Source organism: Cannabis sativa, chromosome 6 (genome assembly GCF_029168945.1).
Source record: "Cannabis sativa cultivar Pink pepper isolate KNU-18-1 chromosome 6, ASM2916894v1, whole genome shotgun sequence".
Classification (NCBI taxonomy): domain Eukaryota; kingdom Viridiplantae; phylum Streptophyta; class Magnoliopsida; order Rosales; family Cannabaceae; genus Cannabis; species Cannabis sativa.
Window position 1 is genome coordinate 7,083,532 of NC_083606.1, and position 20,058 is coordinate 7,103,589.

Here is a 20,058-nt window from a genome sequence, read left to right on the forward strand (position 1 = left end):
TTGGGTTCGTCGATGTCGGAGGATGTTGAATACCGTCGGTGCCAAAGGTGAAGAAGAAGATGAGGTACCCGTGGTTGCAGAGACTAAGAAGAAGAAGAGTTGAAGGAGAAAGATCAAAGCTTGGTGGGGTTTTGGATTGGAAGCCATGGTTTTAGGGAGAAAGTTTGAGTTTTTTGGTTGTTGTACAAAATGGGAGAGAGAGAGAATGCAGAAGAAAAAGAAAGAAAAGAAAAAAAAAGAAAAAAAAGAAAAAGAAAGAAAGAAAAAAAAGAAAAAAGAAAGAAAAAGAAAGAAAGAAAAAAAAAGAAAGAAAAAAAATAATTTTTTATTTATAATTTTTTTTAATTCTTAAGAAGAAATAAGTTCTCTCAAGTGTAGGGACTGTAGCAAATATGCCCATTTGATTTTGGCAGTTGTATTTTTATCACGTCTTAAAATGACTATCTTGAATGATAAAGCACGATATATAATACCACTCTTAAATCCAACTGCCCAATGTAGTGAAAAATAATTTTTGGAGTTAAACACAGGAAAAAAAATAAAGAGGAGTTAAAGAAAAAATTTCAAAGTGCGATACATAACTTAGTAAAAGAAATAGAAAAATAACATTAAGGCTATGTTTGGTAGGAAGGAGGGAGAGTTGATGAAGGATAGAGAATATAAAGGAGGGAGAGGAGAGTAATAATCCTTTTATATTGTTTGGTAAGAAGGATGTAGTGATTGAAGGATAGATAATTATTAAATTAAAATTACTATTTTATCCTTATAATTATTTTTTAATACTATTTATTGAGGGTATTTATGTAATTTATAATAATTGAAGAAGGAGAGTTCCAATCCTTTTATTATTAAAGAGATTATAAATTAGAGGTTTGAGTGGATTTGCTATCCTCTCACCTCTCCTTTCTCTCCTTCAATCCCTCTTGCCAAACAAAGAGATTTGTTATCTCCTCCCATCTCTCTCCTACCAAACATACTGTAAATATTTTAGACCACGTTATTTTTCATTAATGGTCATCAACTTTTAAAAATTAATTATTTTGAAAATTTGGTTACGAGTTATTAAAAGTCTTATAAGTAATAACTGTAAAGAGATAATTTAAACCAAAATAAAGTTGTCTTTAATGCAAAAGTCGGAATCCCAAACGACCACAATAAAAAACAAAATAAGTCTTGGTACATAAAATTTGCGAAAAGTGATGTAACTAAAACACAAGATTTTTTTTTTTAGAGCAAAACATAAGTTCTTAAAAGAAAATAAAACACTGAAAAAATTGTTGTTGAAAGACATGAACGACTTGGCAACCGTACAAGTCTGATTTGTCACATTATGCATAACTCGGACTACGAGATCCCCCATCAGCTACCGACTCCATCCTATTCCTTAGCTTTTTAATCCCATACCTACACATACAAACCACAACAACAACTCATAAATTATTAGAGAAACCCAATAAATTAATCACAACTGTATATATATATACAACTCAACAACCAAAAACGTATTCATAGTCATAAGTACTGTTAATGCAATTATATGACACCAAATCATCAACTACATATGTCATTAGGCTAAGTACAAGGTGATCAATCTTAAGAGCAGCTCCAATATGGTCCATTTATTATCGTTGCTCAACAGAGCATGTCAGGGATTGAGCTACCTTTGATGGTAACTACTTCACAGGAATTGATAATAACTTTTATTTAGAAAAATAACATTAAATAATTACTCAAGATCTAATCCATCAAAACCTGATTTCAATCATAAATTAAAGATCTAAAACAACTCAGAATTTTGATAATCAAAACTAGATCAAATATAAGACAGAAAACTATAGATCTTGAATCTGAAATGGTATATGCTTTCTTTTCCTTCTTTGGTTTCATACTTTCTACAAACAAAAGACAATAGAATTACCGTTCTTAATCTTAATCAAATTCTTGACCAGAATTGTCAAGTTTTCCAAAGTTTTTCTCTCCAAGTCTCTCTCTGCTTACTCCTAGAAATAAGTTCTAATTGATTTGTCATATGTCATCAAACTCCTCAATTAATCATATAAATAAAGTTAATAAAACGATAAAAAAAAAACAATAATTTATAGCATATTGTTAGCCATATAGTTAAATCGGTTAGTTAGTTAACTGAATCAGTTGGCTTGTTTTCTCTTTTCTGTTATTTTCAGTTGTTTCTTTCTTTTCATCTTGTACTGTACTGAATTCTTCTATATAAATAACAGAATAGCCAACTGTTTAGTTGAGCTCTTTTTGGCATTTCAATTCTTTCTTCCTTCTGGTTTTTACCTCTGGTTTTGTACCTTTTTGCTTGCCAATGTTCAAAGTCTCACACATATATATGCAATGCAAAATGTGATTCAACTTTATTATATGAAAGTAATTCTAATTGATTTCAAAAAAGAAAGTAATTCTAATTTTGTAAAATTCCAAACTCTAAATTTTTGTCATAATTCCCAAGCAAAAAATAGGGCAAAAACTCATAATAATAATAAAATTATATAATTATTCAAAGCTCCTAATAAATTCTAATAAATGGACCACAGTGATAGCACAATTTCATCCAGTATCAAAAACCCCAAAACATAAATAATAAACAATTTATATATAAGATATAAAATAATTTAAAAAAGAGTTTCGAATATTTTAAAATATTCTTACCGTTTTATTTTGAACCAACTTAATTATTGGGAAGAAGAAGTAGAACAAGAATCATAGTCTCGATCACTCTTCATGGGTTGCTCGTTCTGAAACAACAATCAATCAAGGAATATATACATAAAAATAATATCCAGAGAGAGGAATAATTCATAATTGATACGCATCGATTTATAATAAAAACAACAATAATTATGGTTGATTGAATTATATATATACATACCTAATTGTTTGTTTTCCTCCCAAATCATTCTTACGGTTGTTTTGAGATCACCCTTCCAAACCTCTTCTATGCCATCTTCATACATCACATTGATGAGGTATCCATGCTTTAACTTTGTAATGATTTTAGCCAACTTAGAAGTGATTACATTTCCAGAAGAGAAATTCTCAATGTGAGGGCATTCACTCACAATTACTTTTTCCAAATTAGGAAACTGTATCTCACTATTTCCGCAGTTGAAGCTTTTCAAATTGGGTAAACGATGAAGCGCTAAAATCTCTAATTTGGGGAAGACCATCACATTCTCACCAGCTTCCTCCTCATCCACAATTACTTGTCTCATTTCTTTACACTCCCAAATAGCTATATGCTGAAGTTGTACTAGACTTCTGGCGGTGGAGGAATTCATTAAATTTATCATTCCATGCACTGATATATAAATCTCTCTCAAATTTCGAAAGGACATAGAGGATGGCATGAACATCCACTTCAAACTCACTTCTTCAAAATTAGGGACCACAACCTAAAATTAATTATTATTATTGTTATTAAAATTAAATAAAACTAACTAAAACAATAATTAATCACAAAGAATACATATATAGCAATACAATTCTTTTCGTACAAGTTAGTCAATAAGAAAACAAGCAATGATTCTAAAGTTATAAAACATTTGACAAAATATGTGAACATCCATGAAAATATTGGTTTATATATGCATGTGTATGCACATATATACATGGTGACATCACATATATGAGATGTAAAATTTTCTTTTTTAAATAAATAAAATGAATAATGTAATAATAAAGATAAAATATGTCCATTAAATAGATCCAATTTGTTTTATTTTTTTTTTAAAAAAAACATATATTGATCATATATATATTTAGGTTATGTGTTTTAATTTTTGAAGGTTAAAATAAAATATTATAAATAATTTAATTAACTAAATAATATTATTTTAGTAAAAAATATTTATTTTAAAGCTCTATAAAAAGAAATAGAATAGTATATTTTTGAAAAAAAAAATAAATAAATACAAATGCTTAAAGCTTTTAGAATAATTTATTTCAAAGAAACAAAAAAAAAAAAAAAAAAAAACTTTTAGAACAATAGATTGAATTCAAAATATATTAAAAAGAAATAATAACTTTTTCAAAATTAAAAGAAGAAATTTTGTAGATTTATAAAAATTAAAAGAAAACACCCACATATATATTATATACATTAAAAAGAATAATAATAATAATAATATATTAATTTTTATAATAGAATTTATGATGGAATTGTAAAATAAGACAACTAAAAAGTTGTGATGATAATGAGGCAAGATTTTTTTCAAAAAAAAGAAAAAAGTAATAATAAAAAAAAATTGTGATCAAAACGAAAATAAAATTAACCATCATAAATAAAAAAAAAAATTATAAAAATTTAAATACAATCAATCAAAAATTATACATGACAACTTAAAATATAATATAGCCAAAAATATATTTGCATAGAATTGGTAAAAGATAATTTTAATTAAACAAAAAAAAAAAAAAAAACAAAACTTATATTCAATTAAGGTGCTGTTTGGTAACACTTTTGTTTTTCAATTTTTTAATCACAAAATGAAAATAAAATTTTTGTTTTTAAAAAATTTATTTTTGAAAAACAAAAATGCGTTCTGTAACAATTTTTATTTTTCAATTTTAAAAACAGAAAATAAAAGTGTGTTCTGTAAAATTCATTTTTATTTTTATTTTTTGATTTTATTTAAGTCGGGTCTAGGTCCGGGGTCGGATTCGTGTTCAGATCAGAAGCCGGGTTCAGTGCCAGGGTCGCGGGAAGGAGATTTGGTCCGAGTCTGGTCGTAATCTAAAAGATTGATTACGAAAAAAACTGTTTAAAAAAAATATTGAAAGTAATTTTTTTTTGTTTTTAAAATTTTGATTTCTAATTATAAAATTGAAAAATAAAAACAGTTTTATAGAACATATTTTTGAAAAATATTTTCACTTTTCCACTTTTAAAAACAGAAAACTGATTAAAAAAGTGTTACCAAACGCCACTTAAGTTAATCGAAAAAGGAAAAACCAAACTTAAATCAAAAATGTCACTTTTACTTTTAGTAATATATATATATATATTACTATACTATGTGGGATCGATATAGAAAAAAATAACTTAAAGAGATGAATGAATATAATGTGCAATACAAAATTTTGTAGTTTATATGAATTATATAATGATAGAAAATAAAATTTAAAGTTTAAAATTTTAATTTTTTTGGCTGAAGTATATGAGACCTGTGTGGACACACTTTTTTTTTACATTATTTTGGACACTATATATTAACTTTTAGATCAAATTAATCAGGAAAAACACACACTCCTCTCAACGAACACCTCATTTGGATCTGCATTTAACACAAACAAACAATTTACATGATTTTAATTCTTCCTAAAAGCTAATTTGTATTGGCTTTCTTATTTTTTTTCAGTCTTAGATTTTGGCCAGTTTTACAATGAATTTTTACAATTTTCTTATCAACTATAATTTCCTCATTTTAATTATATATGTATAGTAATATAATTGTTTAGAATGTATATCTATTCTATATAAAGTGTGTCTATATAACTAAAATTCTTGGTTTATGAGAAATTTATGGGTGACTTTTTATTTTTATTTAATAAAATAATAAAATATTATTTATATATAATAAAATAATAATAAAATAAATCCTATTAATATTTGAATTGATATTTAGTATATTTCAACTCTATATATAATCACAACTATAACTCTAGAAATTAACAATATATATATAAAATAATCGTCCATTTTATTTATATTATTTAAAATAATTCATTGTGGTTCAAGATCACAATGGACAGAAAAAGTGGCAAAAACACAAATGTAGTTCAAAATCATAGTAAACTAAGAAAGAATGAGAAGAGATTATTAAGCATTAAATATTCTCAGTAAACACACTCAAAGAATCGCATTGAGAGAGGAAAAAAAAAGAATACCAATTGTGATATATATAAATAAATAAAAGCGAAGAATATTATATAATTATTTATATTCTATATAAAGTGTGCTTATATAACATAATTCTTGATTTATGAAAAATTCATGAGTGATTTTTTATTTATATTAAAAAATAATGATTTATTAATAAAAATAAAATGGTTTATTAATTTTAAAAATACAATTTTAAAAATTAAAAAGTAAAAACAAAACCAAACCAAACAGATTTTTTAAAACTACCAACCAATCAAAAAATTTTGTGTGGACTCATCTTTTAAATTTTCAGAAACATAAAACTTTTTTGAATTTTAAACTAATCAAGCCTTTGTATATATGTACAGTTTGATAATAGATATATATGGGGTGGATTTTTAAATAAATTTAATTTTGTAGGTGAAAAAAATGACAAAATTGGTTGTAAATCACAAAGAGATAATTGAGGTTGAAAGGATGAGTAGGGAACCAAATATAGTTTATGATCGTAGATGTATATTTATATTAAAAATAAAATGATTTATTAATAAAAATAAAATGGTTTATGAGAAATTCATGGTTTAAAATATTTAATTTGATATCTTAATTATGAATAAACAATACCATAAATATACATCTACGATCATATAAGAATTTTATTCTAAAACTATACGATCATAGATTAAGTGGTCAAGGTCCAAAGAAAAATAATAATTTCTTATAATCTGAAATCAAGACACGAAAAACAGAAACTAATTGAATAGGACTCTATTCAATTGAGGTGTCGACCATACATGGTAAGTAAAAAGCTATATATTAAATTTTATGCCATGATACAATTAAAAATTAAATAAGAATTTACTACTATTTATATTATATATATATATATATTGCTAAAGATGCAAAAGTATTGCATTTATATATCCCACGATGTTTCAAAAATACTTTGAAAAGTTCATCTTGAATTAATTATTAATATGTAATAAAAAATATTAGTTATTATACTATTACTTCAAACAAAGGAAAGTTCTAGCGGTGCTTCTACTTTCTAACCATAAACCTCAATTTTGGCTTCTTTAACCAAATTTGCCACACACAACTTACTTACTCTGAATTTATAACCATTTACAATTTTTTAACACTCAAAAAGTTACTGAGTTTGTTTTCTATAGCTCTACTTATTAAGGTAGAAAAATATTTTTAGATTGACTCCATTCTGTTTATTAAATGAATTATTTTCAAGTTGACACATTAACTTAAAAATGACACAATAATGACCTACTACAAAGTATACACTTATATTCATTCTATTTATTGAGAATCAAAACTTCAATCTTCTTCACTAGATTAGCCAGAGACACATAATATTTGGACATAAATACATGACACAATATTATAACTCAAACTCAGAAACACTTAGTCGAAACTTGAATGAATAATGCCACTCTTTTAAGTTTTAAGACTGTATATGACTAGGCAATTTTGGTTATTGTATTATTATTCCTGCTACATAGTTGATCATTTTTAGATTTTTGATGTGAAATTTCGTATTGTGAGCTTTTTAGAGAGTTTCTTATAGACTTCAATGAGTAATAGATTTATATAATTATACCTGGAATAAATTTTCATAATGTTGTTTGGTGGATTCCTATTTTGTTATTAGGTAACATAATATTATTATTCGTTATTTCTGTCACAATTATTATTAAGTGAGAATGAATCAATTTAAAAACCTTTTACTATATTCAAAGGTGAGATTGATTTTAATATGAGCTTAGTTATATTTAATTTTATTTTGTATATCTATTGTTTTATTTGAAAAAGATGTGAATAAATGACTACACTATATACAGCAATTAAGGACACCACTCCAACTACAGAAAGTTGGAAGAATAAAATGAGAGTGTTAGAAAAATTTGAAAAGCGGACAAATAAGAGTACACCACTCAAATATCAAAAGCGCATGTTAGCAGACAAAAAAGTATACAATCAGTTAATTTATTGTTGAAATTGTCAATACTCTATTAATAAATGCTATATTTTCTGAATTTTGCCTGTACTCGCGTTGCAATAAATTATTATTTCATAAATATTTTTTTCCTTAAAAATGAACACAGGGTAATGATGTTGAACCTAATAACTAATAATATTTTTTTTAATTTTTAATTGTATCACTTTTTAATAACGTAGAAAAAAACTAGCATAAAATTTAGTATACGTGCATCGCACGTAACTTTTTACTAGTATATATATATAAATATTATAATTTCCTCATTTTAATTATATAACTTGTTTATAATATGTCTTTCTTATACCATTCAATCAAAGACGTAAAAGTTGTATTAATTATATTTGACATAAAAAATATTTTTGTGATATATTTGTATGCTCTAGACAAAAGAAAAAAGAGAATGTGCAAGCTTAAAATCTTAGTTTTAGTTTATTTAAACCATAGCTAGCTACAACAAATTAATTAATTTTGAAATGATATTAAAATTCCAATATCTAAAGTACTCAATCATGAATACACATCTATATATATCGCACTTGGAAAAAACTAAACATAGCTAGCATTCTAAAAAATATATTTTCAGTGATAATTTATTTTTATCTAAAATTAACTACCTAATTCATTTTTTAAGATATTTTTTCCTAGAAGAGTCAACTCTAGCTTTGACTACATTTCAAAAAGTCAGTGTAAGACCTAATGTATGAAAGCAATTTGAAAATGATATTAGGAATTGAAAGAAATGAAATGAAATGAAATGAAAGGGTGTGTACCTTATTTTCAGTGAACGTATGGTCTTCAGCCTCTACGAGTTCTCTACTCCTCCAACTCTTCATCATCTTTACTTTTGGGCAGTCTGTTATATACAATGTCTCCAAGGCCATTGGCTGATGATGATTTATAAGGTGAAGTTCCTCCATCACACTTGCTCCTTCTTTTATCACTAAAATCCCTTCCATATTCCAACACCCTCTTATCTTTAGATTTCTAAGTTGAACCAATCTTCTTTCCATAACACAAGGAAAAACATACTTTAACTTGTGACAAAAATAAACTTCTAAATCTTTTAAATGCTGCATGTATACTTCTTCAAGTTCATCTGCGCAAATCATCTCTACAGAATCAAGTGAACTCAATTCTAATTTCTCCAACATAGGAAATGATACCTACAAAAGAGAAAAAATATATACATGAAATTTTTGCATATATATTCAGCAAACAATATTATATTTTAAATTAAGTAGAGGATACATACCCTGAAGTATTGAAAAAAAAAAAATCAATATCAAACTTTACTCAGTATATAAAAATTAATAATGATATTATATAAAGATTTATTTATGTTTAGTGATGATTCGTTTCCCTTTCAAATTATTAACCACAATCATGCATCATAAAAACTTAGAAGAATATTTATTTTGTCACTTATTGTTTGGGAATCTTGATCTATTGACCACTGACATATTGAAACTAAATAAAATGTAAAGCGTACCTTTTGATTGAAGAAAGGTTGTAATTTAGCTTCTTCAAATTCATTCCTACAACTTCTCTTCATTAATCCTTCACATTCCACTGCCAGAGGCTTTCTGCTGCTGAACCTTTTGAGGTTTCCAAGATCCTGAAGCTCAAGGTTTTCTAGTTTAGGGAAGGAAATGGTGTCATTGGAACTACCTTCTTCTTCTCCACCTTCTTTTATCACTACAATCTCTTCCATATTCTTACACTCACCCACTGCTAGATTTCTAAGTTGAATGAAACTTCTTGCCACAGCAGAAGAAAACAGATACTTTAACTTATGACATCTAGAAATAGTTAAATTTTTGAAATTCTGCATATATGATACTTCTTGAAGTTGATCTGCCCAAATCATCTTTACATGATAAAGATCCAGCAATTGTAATTCCTCCAAAATAGGAAATGATACCACCTGCAAAATATGAAGGAAAAAGATAAAAATAAATAATTTGTCAAATTCAACCAACTATATGTTTGAAAATAAAATTTTATTTATGGATTACTTTAACTAGGAATCTGAAAAGGAAAGAGAAAAAAAAACAACACTTTTAAACTCTAATTAACTTTATTTCCTTTTTGAGAAAAAAAAAATGAAGTTTGTTTTAAAATATTTAGCATGTAAAATGAGAATGTTAGGAACATTACATATAAGTAAAACAAAATCAATAAATAATGCAGTCAAACATTAGTTCTGTATTATATAATTAATAAGGTATGTATGTACGTATCTTAATATCTACTTGGGTGGGAGTGGAGAGTAAATGCAAAATTATGTAATACACAAAGTATGAGATTTTTAGAGAAACTTTGATAAATATGGTATTTTTTTTTTTTTGTCAAAGAAAAAGAATTTTTTTTTTTTCACAATAATTTTTGAGAATTTATTTGGAAGAAAGTATTAAATAGAAAACAGCCAAGTATCCTTTTTTATTTATTAATTTAACCCACAGCTACATACAATATAAGAGATTATATAAAATAATAAATATATCTTGAAATCACATGAAAACTTAAAATCCTAATTTATTACTAACATTATAAATGTATTAGAGGAAGTTTCAATAGTTACATTAAACATGTAACCAACATGATTATATTTTTGTTACTCATTAAATCATTATTGAATGATTGTGATTAATTTGAAAATTAAATAAAAATAAAAAATAATTAATTTATAACCTAATAGTCACTTAATAATTTATTTTCTTTTTAAAATTTAATGAAGATTAATTATATTTTAAAATTAAATTAATTATAATTATTAATTAATTTTTCGTAATTTATTATTAAAAAAAAAATCTTTTAGCAATTTTTTTTGCCCTTAAATTATTAAATTTTTTATAGCAAAACTCTTTATAATTTAAAATTATACTCATATAATTTCATAATTAAAATTTTATTATACCTTTAACTTTAATTTAAAATTATTACACTTAATTATTTAGTTTTTTATTTAAATATTTAAAAGTAAAAATTAAAATAGGTTGAATGTGTTTTTCAAAAAAAAAAGCTAAACTCTATCTTTTTTTTTTTATAAGGAGTCATTTACTCAAAAAATCAAACCAGAATCAAAAAACAAAGTCAATCTTCCCCAGAAAACGAAGCAACCACAAACTCGAATAGAAAAACGCACACTTAATTTTTCTAGTTGTAAAAAATAATTTAATATTATTTAAAAAAATAATTAATTATTTAAAAATTTATTATATAGGAAGAGAATCCTAATTTGTGTAAAAAGAAGTCTAATTTTTGTAAAAATAAAAATAAAATTTAATTATTATAATTAAATGGTTTAACTGTTAAAATAATTATAGTAGAGATTTGTTAACGCAGATTTTTATTAACTAGATTTGAGCTTAAATGGTGATAGACTTGCATAGAAAATAGAAATAGTAAAGACAAAAAAGCAAGAACACGAAGGTTTTTACGTGGTTTTGCAGTTAAAATTCTGCATAGTCCAAGAGTCAATCTTATTAGATTTCTGATACCGTTCTAAGGCTTTTTTTCTTATGAATTTTCGTCCCTTTTTTAGTGTAACATGCCTCTATTTATAATTACATAGTCATGCAGTTAATTACATAGTTGCCTGATATCTTTACAACAATTATCCCCTGAAATATTGTGGGGTTTGATTACATACCACGTAAATTAAATGCGGTTAATATTTGAAAATCACACAGCTGTGATAGGTCAACTTTTACCGAATCAAGGTAATCATGTATTAAACATAATGTAAATCGCAACGTTCTGGGATGTCCCAAGCTTCTAGACAATTCAAACGAAGGTGATGCTTTTGTCTTTGAATCAAGTGTTTTAGAGAATGACAAATCCACCTGGATTGTTGATTCTGGATCTACTAACAATGTATGTTCTTCATTGCAGCTGCTTGAAACTTGGGAGAATCTTCACCCAGATGAGTTAAAGCTAAAAGTTGGAAATGGCAAGTTGGTATCAGTTAAAGCTAGAGGAACAGCCCGAATCAAGTTTCATACAAAGAAGTTTTTACTTTTAGAGAATGTTTTATATATTCCAAATTTTAGTAGAAACTTGATTAGTGTTTCATGTTTACAAACACAATTTTATATATTGAATTTTTCGAGTTCAAATTGTTCAATTTCTCGTAATGGATTTCATATATGTGTTGCTAACATGGAACAAGGGCTTTATGTTTTAAGACCTGATACTCAAATCTCACTAAATACTGAACTTTTCAATGTAGCTAAACCTAGAAGCCTTAAGAGAAAAGAGATTGATAATGATGATCAAACTTATCTATGGCATTTACGTTTAGGTCATATAGGCTTTGATAGACTCAATAGGCTAACCAAAGACGGTCCATTAAAAAATGTCGTCTTAGGAGAACTGCCAGTATGCGAGTCTTGCCTAGAAGGAAAAATGACCAAACGTTCTTTCTCTGCAAAGGGAGAGCGTGCCAAACAATCCCTAGGGTTAGTGCATTCAGATGTTTGCGAACCTCTGAATGTAAAAGCCCGAGGTGGTTATGAGTATTTCGTCACTTTCATTGACGACTTCTCTAGATACAGTTTTCTTTACCTAATGCAAAAGAAATCTGAAACGTTTGAAAAGTTTCAGGAATTTCATGCTTTGGCTCAAAACCAATTAAGTAAAACATTAAAGATCTTGCGAACTGATAGGGGTGGAGAATATATGGATATGCAGTTCAAAGATCATTTAACTGAACTTGGAATTGAATCCTAATATACTGCCCCAAGCACTCCACAGCAAAATGGAGTTGCAGAAAGAAGAAATCACACTCTCTTGGAAATGGTTAGGTCTATGCTGAGTTATTCAACTCTGTCTACGTCCTTCTGGAGATATGCTATTCAAATGGCAAATGACATTTTAAATGTTGTACCATCTAAAGCAGTCCCTAAGACACCCGTCGAACTATGGAATGGTCGTACACCTAGTTTACGCCATTATAGGATTTGGGGGTGCCCTGCTCACGTCTTGAGAAAGAAAGAAGGCAAACTGGAATCGCGAACTGAAGTTTGCATGTTTGTCAGAAATTCTAAAGAGACTAGGGGTGGACTATCTTATAGTTACAAGGATAATAAAGTATTTGTTTCTACAAATGTTACTTTCCTTGAAGATAACTATATGAAAGACAACAAACCGAAAAGTGAAATTGTATTAGAGGAAATGCTTACAGATACAGTTCCTTCAAATGTTCCATCCTCTTCTACTCAAGAAGAGGAACATCCCACTCCCTCAGTTGTAGCAACTGAGAAAACTACTACCAAAGCTCCTGTTCAGAAGGTCACCGCTCCTCGTCGTAGTGGGAGGGTTTCTACAAAACCATCTCGTTATGGCTTGGATGGTGAAATCAATATGGCCGTTGGTGACGGTATTGATGACGACCCATTAACCTATAAACAGGCAATGGCAAGTCCGCAACGGAACCGATGGTCAGCCGGCATGGATTCAGAGATGGATTCCATGAAAAAGAACAAAGTCTGGGAATATGTAGAGCCACCCGATGACTATCGTCCAATCGGATGCAAGTGGGTCTATAAGAAGAAAAGAGGCGCTGGAGGCGAAGTCGAAACTTTCAAAGCTAGACTAGTCGCCAAGGGTTATACCCAAAGAGAAGGTGTGGACTATGAGGAAACTTTTAGTCCGGTTGCCATGCTCAAATCCATCCGAATTCTTCTCTCCATAGCTGCCGCTTTCGATTATGAAATTTGGCAAATGGATGTCAAGACAGCTTTTCTTAATGGGCTTCTTGAAGAAACCATCTATATGGAGCAACCAGAAGGTTATGTTCTTCCTGGGCAGGAAAATAAAGTTTGCAAATTAAATAGGTCCATTTATGGCCTTAAGCAAGCTTCTCGCTCATGGAACAAAAGGTTTGATGAGATCATTAAAACCTACGGCTTTCATCAGAATGAAGATGAACCTTATGTTTACCAACTCAAGGAAGACCAAGTAGTAGTATTCCTGGTCCTTTATGTTGATGACATTTTGATCATTGGCAACAATGTCAAGAAAATGACTCACATCAAGGAATGGATGGACACTCAATTCGACATGAAAGACTTGGGTGAGGCAGCCTATGTTCTCGGTATTCAGATTATCAGAAACCGGAAGAACAGATCCCTTGCTCTCTCTCAAACAACTTACATTGACAAAGTTCTAGAGAGATTCTCCATGACTAATATCAATGGGGCAAATATGCCTTCTAGATATGGTATCCGTCTATCTAAGGAATAGTGTCCTACTGATCCTCAAGAGATAGAAGACATGGCAAAAGTTCCTTATGCTTCTGCAGTTGGAAGTCTAATGTATGCTATGCTATGCACTAAACCTGACATCTGCTATGCAGTTGGAATCGTGAGCAGGTATCAGTCAGATCCAGGACAGGAACATTGGAATGATGTTAAGTATATTTTGAAATACTTAAAGAGTACAAGAGATTATGTATTAGTCTACAAGGGTGGTGCTCTAAATCCATAGGCTATACAGACTCAGATTTCCAGGCATGTCTTGAAGACAGGAAATCTACATCTGGGATGGTGTTTACTCTTGGGGGTGGAGCAATGGTTTGGAGAAGTGCGAAGCAAACCGCTATTTCGGATTCTACCATGGAGGCGGAATACATAGTTGCAGCTGAAGCAGCTAAAGAGGTTGTCTGGCTTAGAAAGTTCTTCACCAGTCTTGGTGTAGTACCTGGAATGGAAAAGCCTCTAGTCCTGCTTTGTGATAACAATGAAGCTATAGCCAACAGTAAGGAACCTCGGAGCCACAAGAGAAGTAAGCATATAGAAAGAAAATATCATATTATCAGAGAATATGTGGCAAGAGGGGATGTACTGGTGGAAAAATTGGACACGCAGGACAACTTAGCTGATCCATTCACCAAAGTCTTGGCAGTGACTGCATTCGAAAAGCACCGTCAGAATTTAGGGTTAATTGAAATGTACTGATTTGTTTTATATTAGTGCAAGTGGGAGTTTGTTGGGTTTTATGCCCTAAATAAAACTCCATTTCAATGTAATCCAGATTATTCAATATCAATTAAGGAACAGAAGTATTTTTCATTCATTTGTGTATGTTTTGGTTCACTTAATCAATTGTTTGTCTATTTGATTTATAAATTCATCCAAACCCCTTTCACATACTTGATCATGTTTATTGTGTTGTCAACACAGTGGAAAGTAAACATGACTATATGAATAACGGATTCCTAGATTTATCAGAACACTGGGTTTTACTGATATGTCAATCTACAACAGAGTTTACTTGCATTTGGAGAAATGCTATGTTCTTTCTAGAACATTGGTTAAAGTAAAGCTCAGGTTGGATGCATGGAGTATGCATTGGAATGGACCGATATTGAACTTTGAAATAGATTTATAAAACTTACCGTAATATCTATTCAATTCAATAGGTCATTTCGGATCTTTACTAACTCCGGATCTGTCATCTGAGCGACTTTTATTCTTTCCAATAAGTCAGATTGCAGCGTTAAGTTGTGAAGCTGACCTACCACAAACTCAATGCTGGATCTAACCATATCCTCTGCTAGCTGAGGTGAGATCCGAACCATACTAGCTATTTGCCCGGGACCCTTTCTGCTCAGGGCATCGGCCACTACATTGGCTTTTCCGGGATGATAGAGGATCTCACAATCGTAATCCTTCACTAATTCCAACCAACGCCTTTGTCTCATGTTCAAATCCTTCTGAGTAAAGAAATACTTGAGACTCTTATGGTCGGTATAGATCTCACACTTCTCCCCGTAAAGGTAATGCCGCCAAATCTTCAGTGCAAAAACCACTGCGGCCAATTCTAGATCATGAGTCGGGTATCGCTGTTCATAATCCTTTAACTGACGGGAGGCATAAGCGATAACCCGGTCGGCTTGCATCAATACACACCCCAAACCCTTTTTGGATGCGTCACAATATACTACGAACTTCTCCTTGTCCGAAGGCAAAGCTAGCACTGGAGCGGTAATTAACCTCTGTTTCAGCTCCTGAAAACTAGCTTCACATTTATCTGACCAGATAAATCGCTGATTCTTCTTTGTAAGCTCGGTTAGGGGCATTGAAATTTTGGAGAACCCTTCCACGAACCTACGGTAGTACCCTGCTAAACCCAAGAAGCTTCTGATCTCTGTCACTGTCTTCGGTCTTGGCCAATCCCTGACGGATTCGATCTTCCCGGGATCCACCTTGATCCCATCTTTACTCACAATGTGCCCTAGGAAGGACACCTGAGATAGCCAGAACTCACATTTCTTGAACTTGGCATAAAGCTTATGTTCTCGAAGCCGTTGCAGTACCATCTGAAGATGTAACTCATGCTCCTCTTCTGATTGAGAGTACACGAGGATGTCGTCGATAAACACAATCACACAGATATCGAGGAAATCCTTGAATACTCTATTCATCAGGTCCATGAATGCTGCAGGAGCATTGGTTAGTCCGAATGACATAACCAGAAACTCGTAATGTCCATACCTAGTGCGGAAAGCTGTCTTCGGAATGTCCTCCTCTCGGATTCTCAACTGATGATAACCCGAACGGAGATCAATCTTAGAAAAGACCGTCTTCCCCTGAAGCTGATCGAACAAGTCATCGATCCTAGGTAATGGATATTTATTCTTCACCGTCAGCTTGTTCAACTCCCTGTAGTCGATGCACATCCTCATAGATCCATCCTTCTTCTTGACGAACAAAACCGGGGCTCCCCAGGGTGATACACTGGGCCGAATGAACCCTATGTCAAGCAACCCTTGGAGCTGAATCTTTAATTCCTTAAGTTCAGCTGGAGCCATCCTATACGGGGCTTTGAAAACCGGTTCCACCCCTGGTGCCAAGTCAATCACGAAATCAATCTCCCGCTGAGGTGGTAACCCTGGAAGTTCTTCGGGAAAAACATCCAAAAATTCCCGAACCACTCTAATGTCTTCTGGCCGAATGGTATCTGGCCAAGTGGTGTCCACCACCACGGCCAGAAACCCTAAGCAACCGCCGTGCAATAATTCTCTCGCCGACATAGCCGAGATCACCGGGATCCGAGATCCCTGAACCGAACCAACAAATACAAATGGTTCTTCACTTTCCGGTTGGAAGACCACCATCTTCCTTTTACAGTCAATGCTCGCCGAATATTTAGATAGGAAATCCATTCCTAAAATAATATCGAATTCGACTAAACTCATCTCTATCAGATCAGCACTTAACTCTCTACCATCTATCCTGATCGGCATAGACCTAATCCACCTATTGGAGATAACCAATTCTCCGCCAGGTAACAAGGTTCCAAACCCTGATTCATATCTATCATAGGGTCTACCCAATTTACTAAAGACTCTGGCCGCCACATAAGAATGTGTAGCCCCAGAATCAAACGACGCGAATATAGCGAGTTGTTAATAGAAAGGCGACCTGTGACAACCGATGGGCCGGCATCCGCATCGGCTGCGTGATAGCGAACACCACTGGCCGGAGTGGTTATCGCCGGAGCTCGCGGTGCCTGCGGTCGGAGGCGGGGACGGTCCCTCTTGAAGTGTCCGGGCATGCCACAATGAAAGCATCCCACGACCTTTGCACTCGCCCGATGGTGCCTCTTGCAGATAGGGCACTCGGGATAGGAGAATCGGGTCTCAGTACCACCAGTACGACTCCTGCGTTGCGGTTCCCCGGAACCTCTTGTTCGACTCGAGCCACGGAAGCGATGGGTGCTCTCTTCCTCGATCAATGGCCGAACCACTACTCCCCCTGCTATAGCCTGATGCAGGAGGGGTAGGAGCTCCGCCACTCACCGAGATCTTGGGCGGTCCCGACATGCACCCCACTGCGCCCTCAGCTCGCAGTGCCTTCTCCACCATCTGAGCATAGGTGGTGCTGTCGTCGGTGGTGATCATCAGGTCATGCCTGATCCTGGGATTCAACCCGTCCAAATACTTCTCCCTCTTGCTGAAGTCGGTCGGCACAATTCCCGAGGCTAACCTCGCCAACCGATCAAACTGAGTAGTATACTCAGTGACGCTCATGTTTTCCCGCTGGGTCAGGTGAGCGAACTCTTTCCTCTTGGCGCTTCTGACCGCCTCATTGTAATACTTTGCGTTGAAGAGTTCCTGGAACCTTTCCCAGGTCATGGTGGTGACGTCATGGATCTGAGACACCATGTCCCACCAGACCAACGCGTCCTCCTGGAACTGAAACGTGGCGCACACCACTCTGTCGTTACCGGTGACACCCATGAAATTCAGAATCTTGGTGATCACCGTCAGACATTGCTCGGCTTTCATTACATCCGGACCTCCCAGGAAAACCGGAGGTGCTTGCTTTCGGAACCGTTCATACAGAGGTTCCATTCTGTGGGCCGCCACCACTATCTCGGCCTGGGCAGCAGGGGCAGGTGCCACTGAAACTACGGGCACTGGAACTGCTGGAGCACCCTGCTGTCTCAACCTCTGAATCTCGAGGTCTTGTTCTTCGATCCGGGCTTGCATTTCCGCAAACCGCAACTCCCAGTTCGGGGCTCCCTGATCGGGCGGGGGCACAGGCGGCTGTGGCGGGTTCTCATCACCCCGACCACGAGCCTTGCCTCGGGGACCTCTACCTCGGCCCCTAGCAGGTGGGGGAAACTAAGCTCCCTGACCTTGATTCGACCCCACTGAGTTGCCCTGACTCCTGGTGGTCCGCCTGGCGTCCATCTAGTTAGAACCGTCCGCGAAACCAAGAGTTGGCATATCAGGTCGTATTCAAGGAGAGCTTACTAATGCCGCTTAATTTGGAAATTAAAAACGAAACATGCGCCTATTCTACTATCAGGCTACTAACATGCTTCCTAACAGGCTTTTCTTTTTCATAACTGAATAAAATAAACTACTAAAGCAATAAAGGCTTACGGAACCGTGAACCGAGCTAACTGCTGATGATGATTGTACATGTCGTGACGATCTTCGGAAGACAACACAGCGGCTACGATACCAAATTGTAACACCCTAACTAACTTAGGCGTATTACGTGATTTTTAAACGTACTGTGCAGCTCGTTGCTAATCAACGAGGTTTATGGAAAAACGTGATTAATTAAAATTTTGCTTTTTAATTAAACTTATAAACAATATTACAAAAGACTCGGGATCCCGATTATAAAATATTTACAAAAAGTTTAACTGTTTAACTGTTACATAAAATAAAAGTCGTCTAACGACCAGTTACAAAAATTCAGCCTTGCTGTCCCGAGGATCGTACGCTCCAGGCCTAACTGCCCCGATATGTACAATCTCATAAGCTCGCTCACGGTCCATCAGCTATAGCCTTGCCTTTACCTACACATAAACGTAAACTGTGAGTCGACAGACTCAGTAAGAAAAGCATGATAATACTCATACATAATTCTAACTGCCGTGTCCAACACGATACTGAGTCCCGCTACTGCCATGTCCAACATGGTACTGAGCCACTACTGCCATGTCCAACATGGTACTGAGTTTTGAACGTTCATAGGGACGGTACTATTGACAAGTATCCTCCTGATCGGTCGAACCGGTCATACTCCGGCTGCTGGTCATACTCCGGCTGTCTCGACGGGATAGGTCAATAGCACCGAACCACCAACCAAATGTCGGCTGATCGGTCGAACCGGTCATACTCATTCTTGGTCATACTCCACCCTGTACCGACGTGACAGGGTTGGATGGTTCGAAGCCTATATACATAACTAATGTAATCTAGCAGGCTTCCTACATGCACGCTAAACATGTAATCTACATATGCATACTGTTATACTAATCTTACCTGGATTCCGAATTCAGGTGTGTCTTGTCAACCCGATTGGGCGAAGGCGAGCGGCGGATTGCGCTCCTAAACCATAAAAATCACAACGCTATAAGTGACACGCTAAATCACTTCCCGGGGACTTAAACTAGGAACTAAAAGTTTCCCTATCGATAAAAAGCATGGCAATACCCCTTAAAACATAAAAACGAGGAAAAACACGTACGGGTTCTGAAAATTCCCCAACCGGTAGACCGGTTGCCCAACCGGAATTCCGGTTCTGGGAATTACTGGACACCCATCCGGAATTCCGGTTGCACAACCGGAATTCTGGTTCCTCGCAGGAATTTTTCAAAAATTCCTAACTCAACCAAATCAAACCCAATTGGTCCC

General features: G+C 33.2%; 1 protein-coding gene across 3 annotated transcripts in view; it reads right to left on the minus strand.

Annotated features, from left to right (window-relative positions):
- Window positions 1–1,312: 1,312 nt before the first annotated feature.
- LOC115695813 (probable disease resistance protein At4g27220) overlaps window positions 1,313–20,058 on the minus strand; it is a 105,484-nt gene continuing 86,738 nt past the window's right edge. The window contains exons 7-11 of one of the 3 annotated variants that reach the window (XM_061116975.1): window positions 9,385–9,819; window positions 8,666–9,058; window positions 2,894–3,416; window positions 2,674–2,759; window positions 1,313–1,404 (exon numbers count right to left, since the gene is read on the minus strand). In XM_061116975.1, the coding sequence (XP_060972958.1) occupies window positions 2,737–2,759; window positions 2,894–3,416; window positions 8,666–9,058; window positions 9,385–9,819 (1,374 nt within the window). In that variant the 3' untranslated portion in view covers window positions 1,313–1,404; window positions 2,674–2,736. The remainder of the gene's footprint in view (window positions 1,405–2,673; window positions 2,760–2,893; window positions 3,417–8,665; window positions 9,059–9,384; window positions 9,820–20,058) is intronic. The other 2 variants (XM_061116974.1, XM_061116977.1) reach the window with 2 other exon arrangements.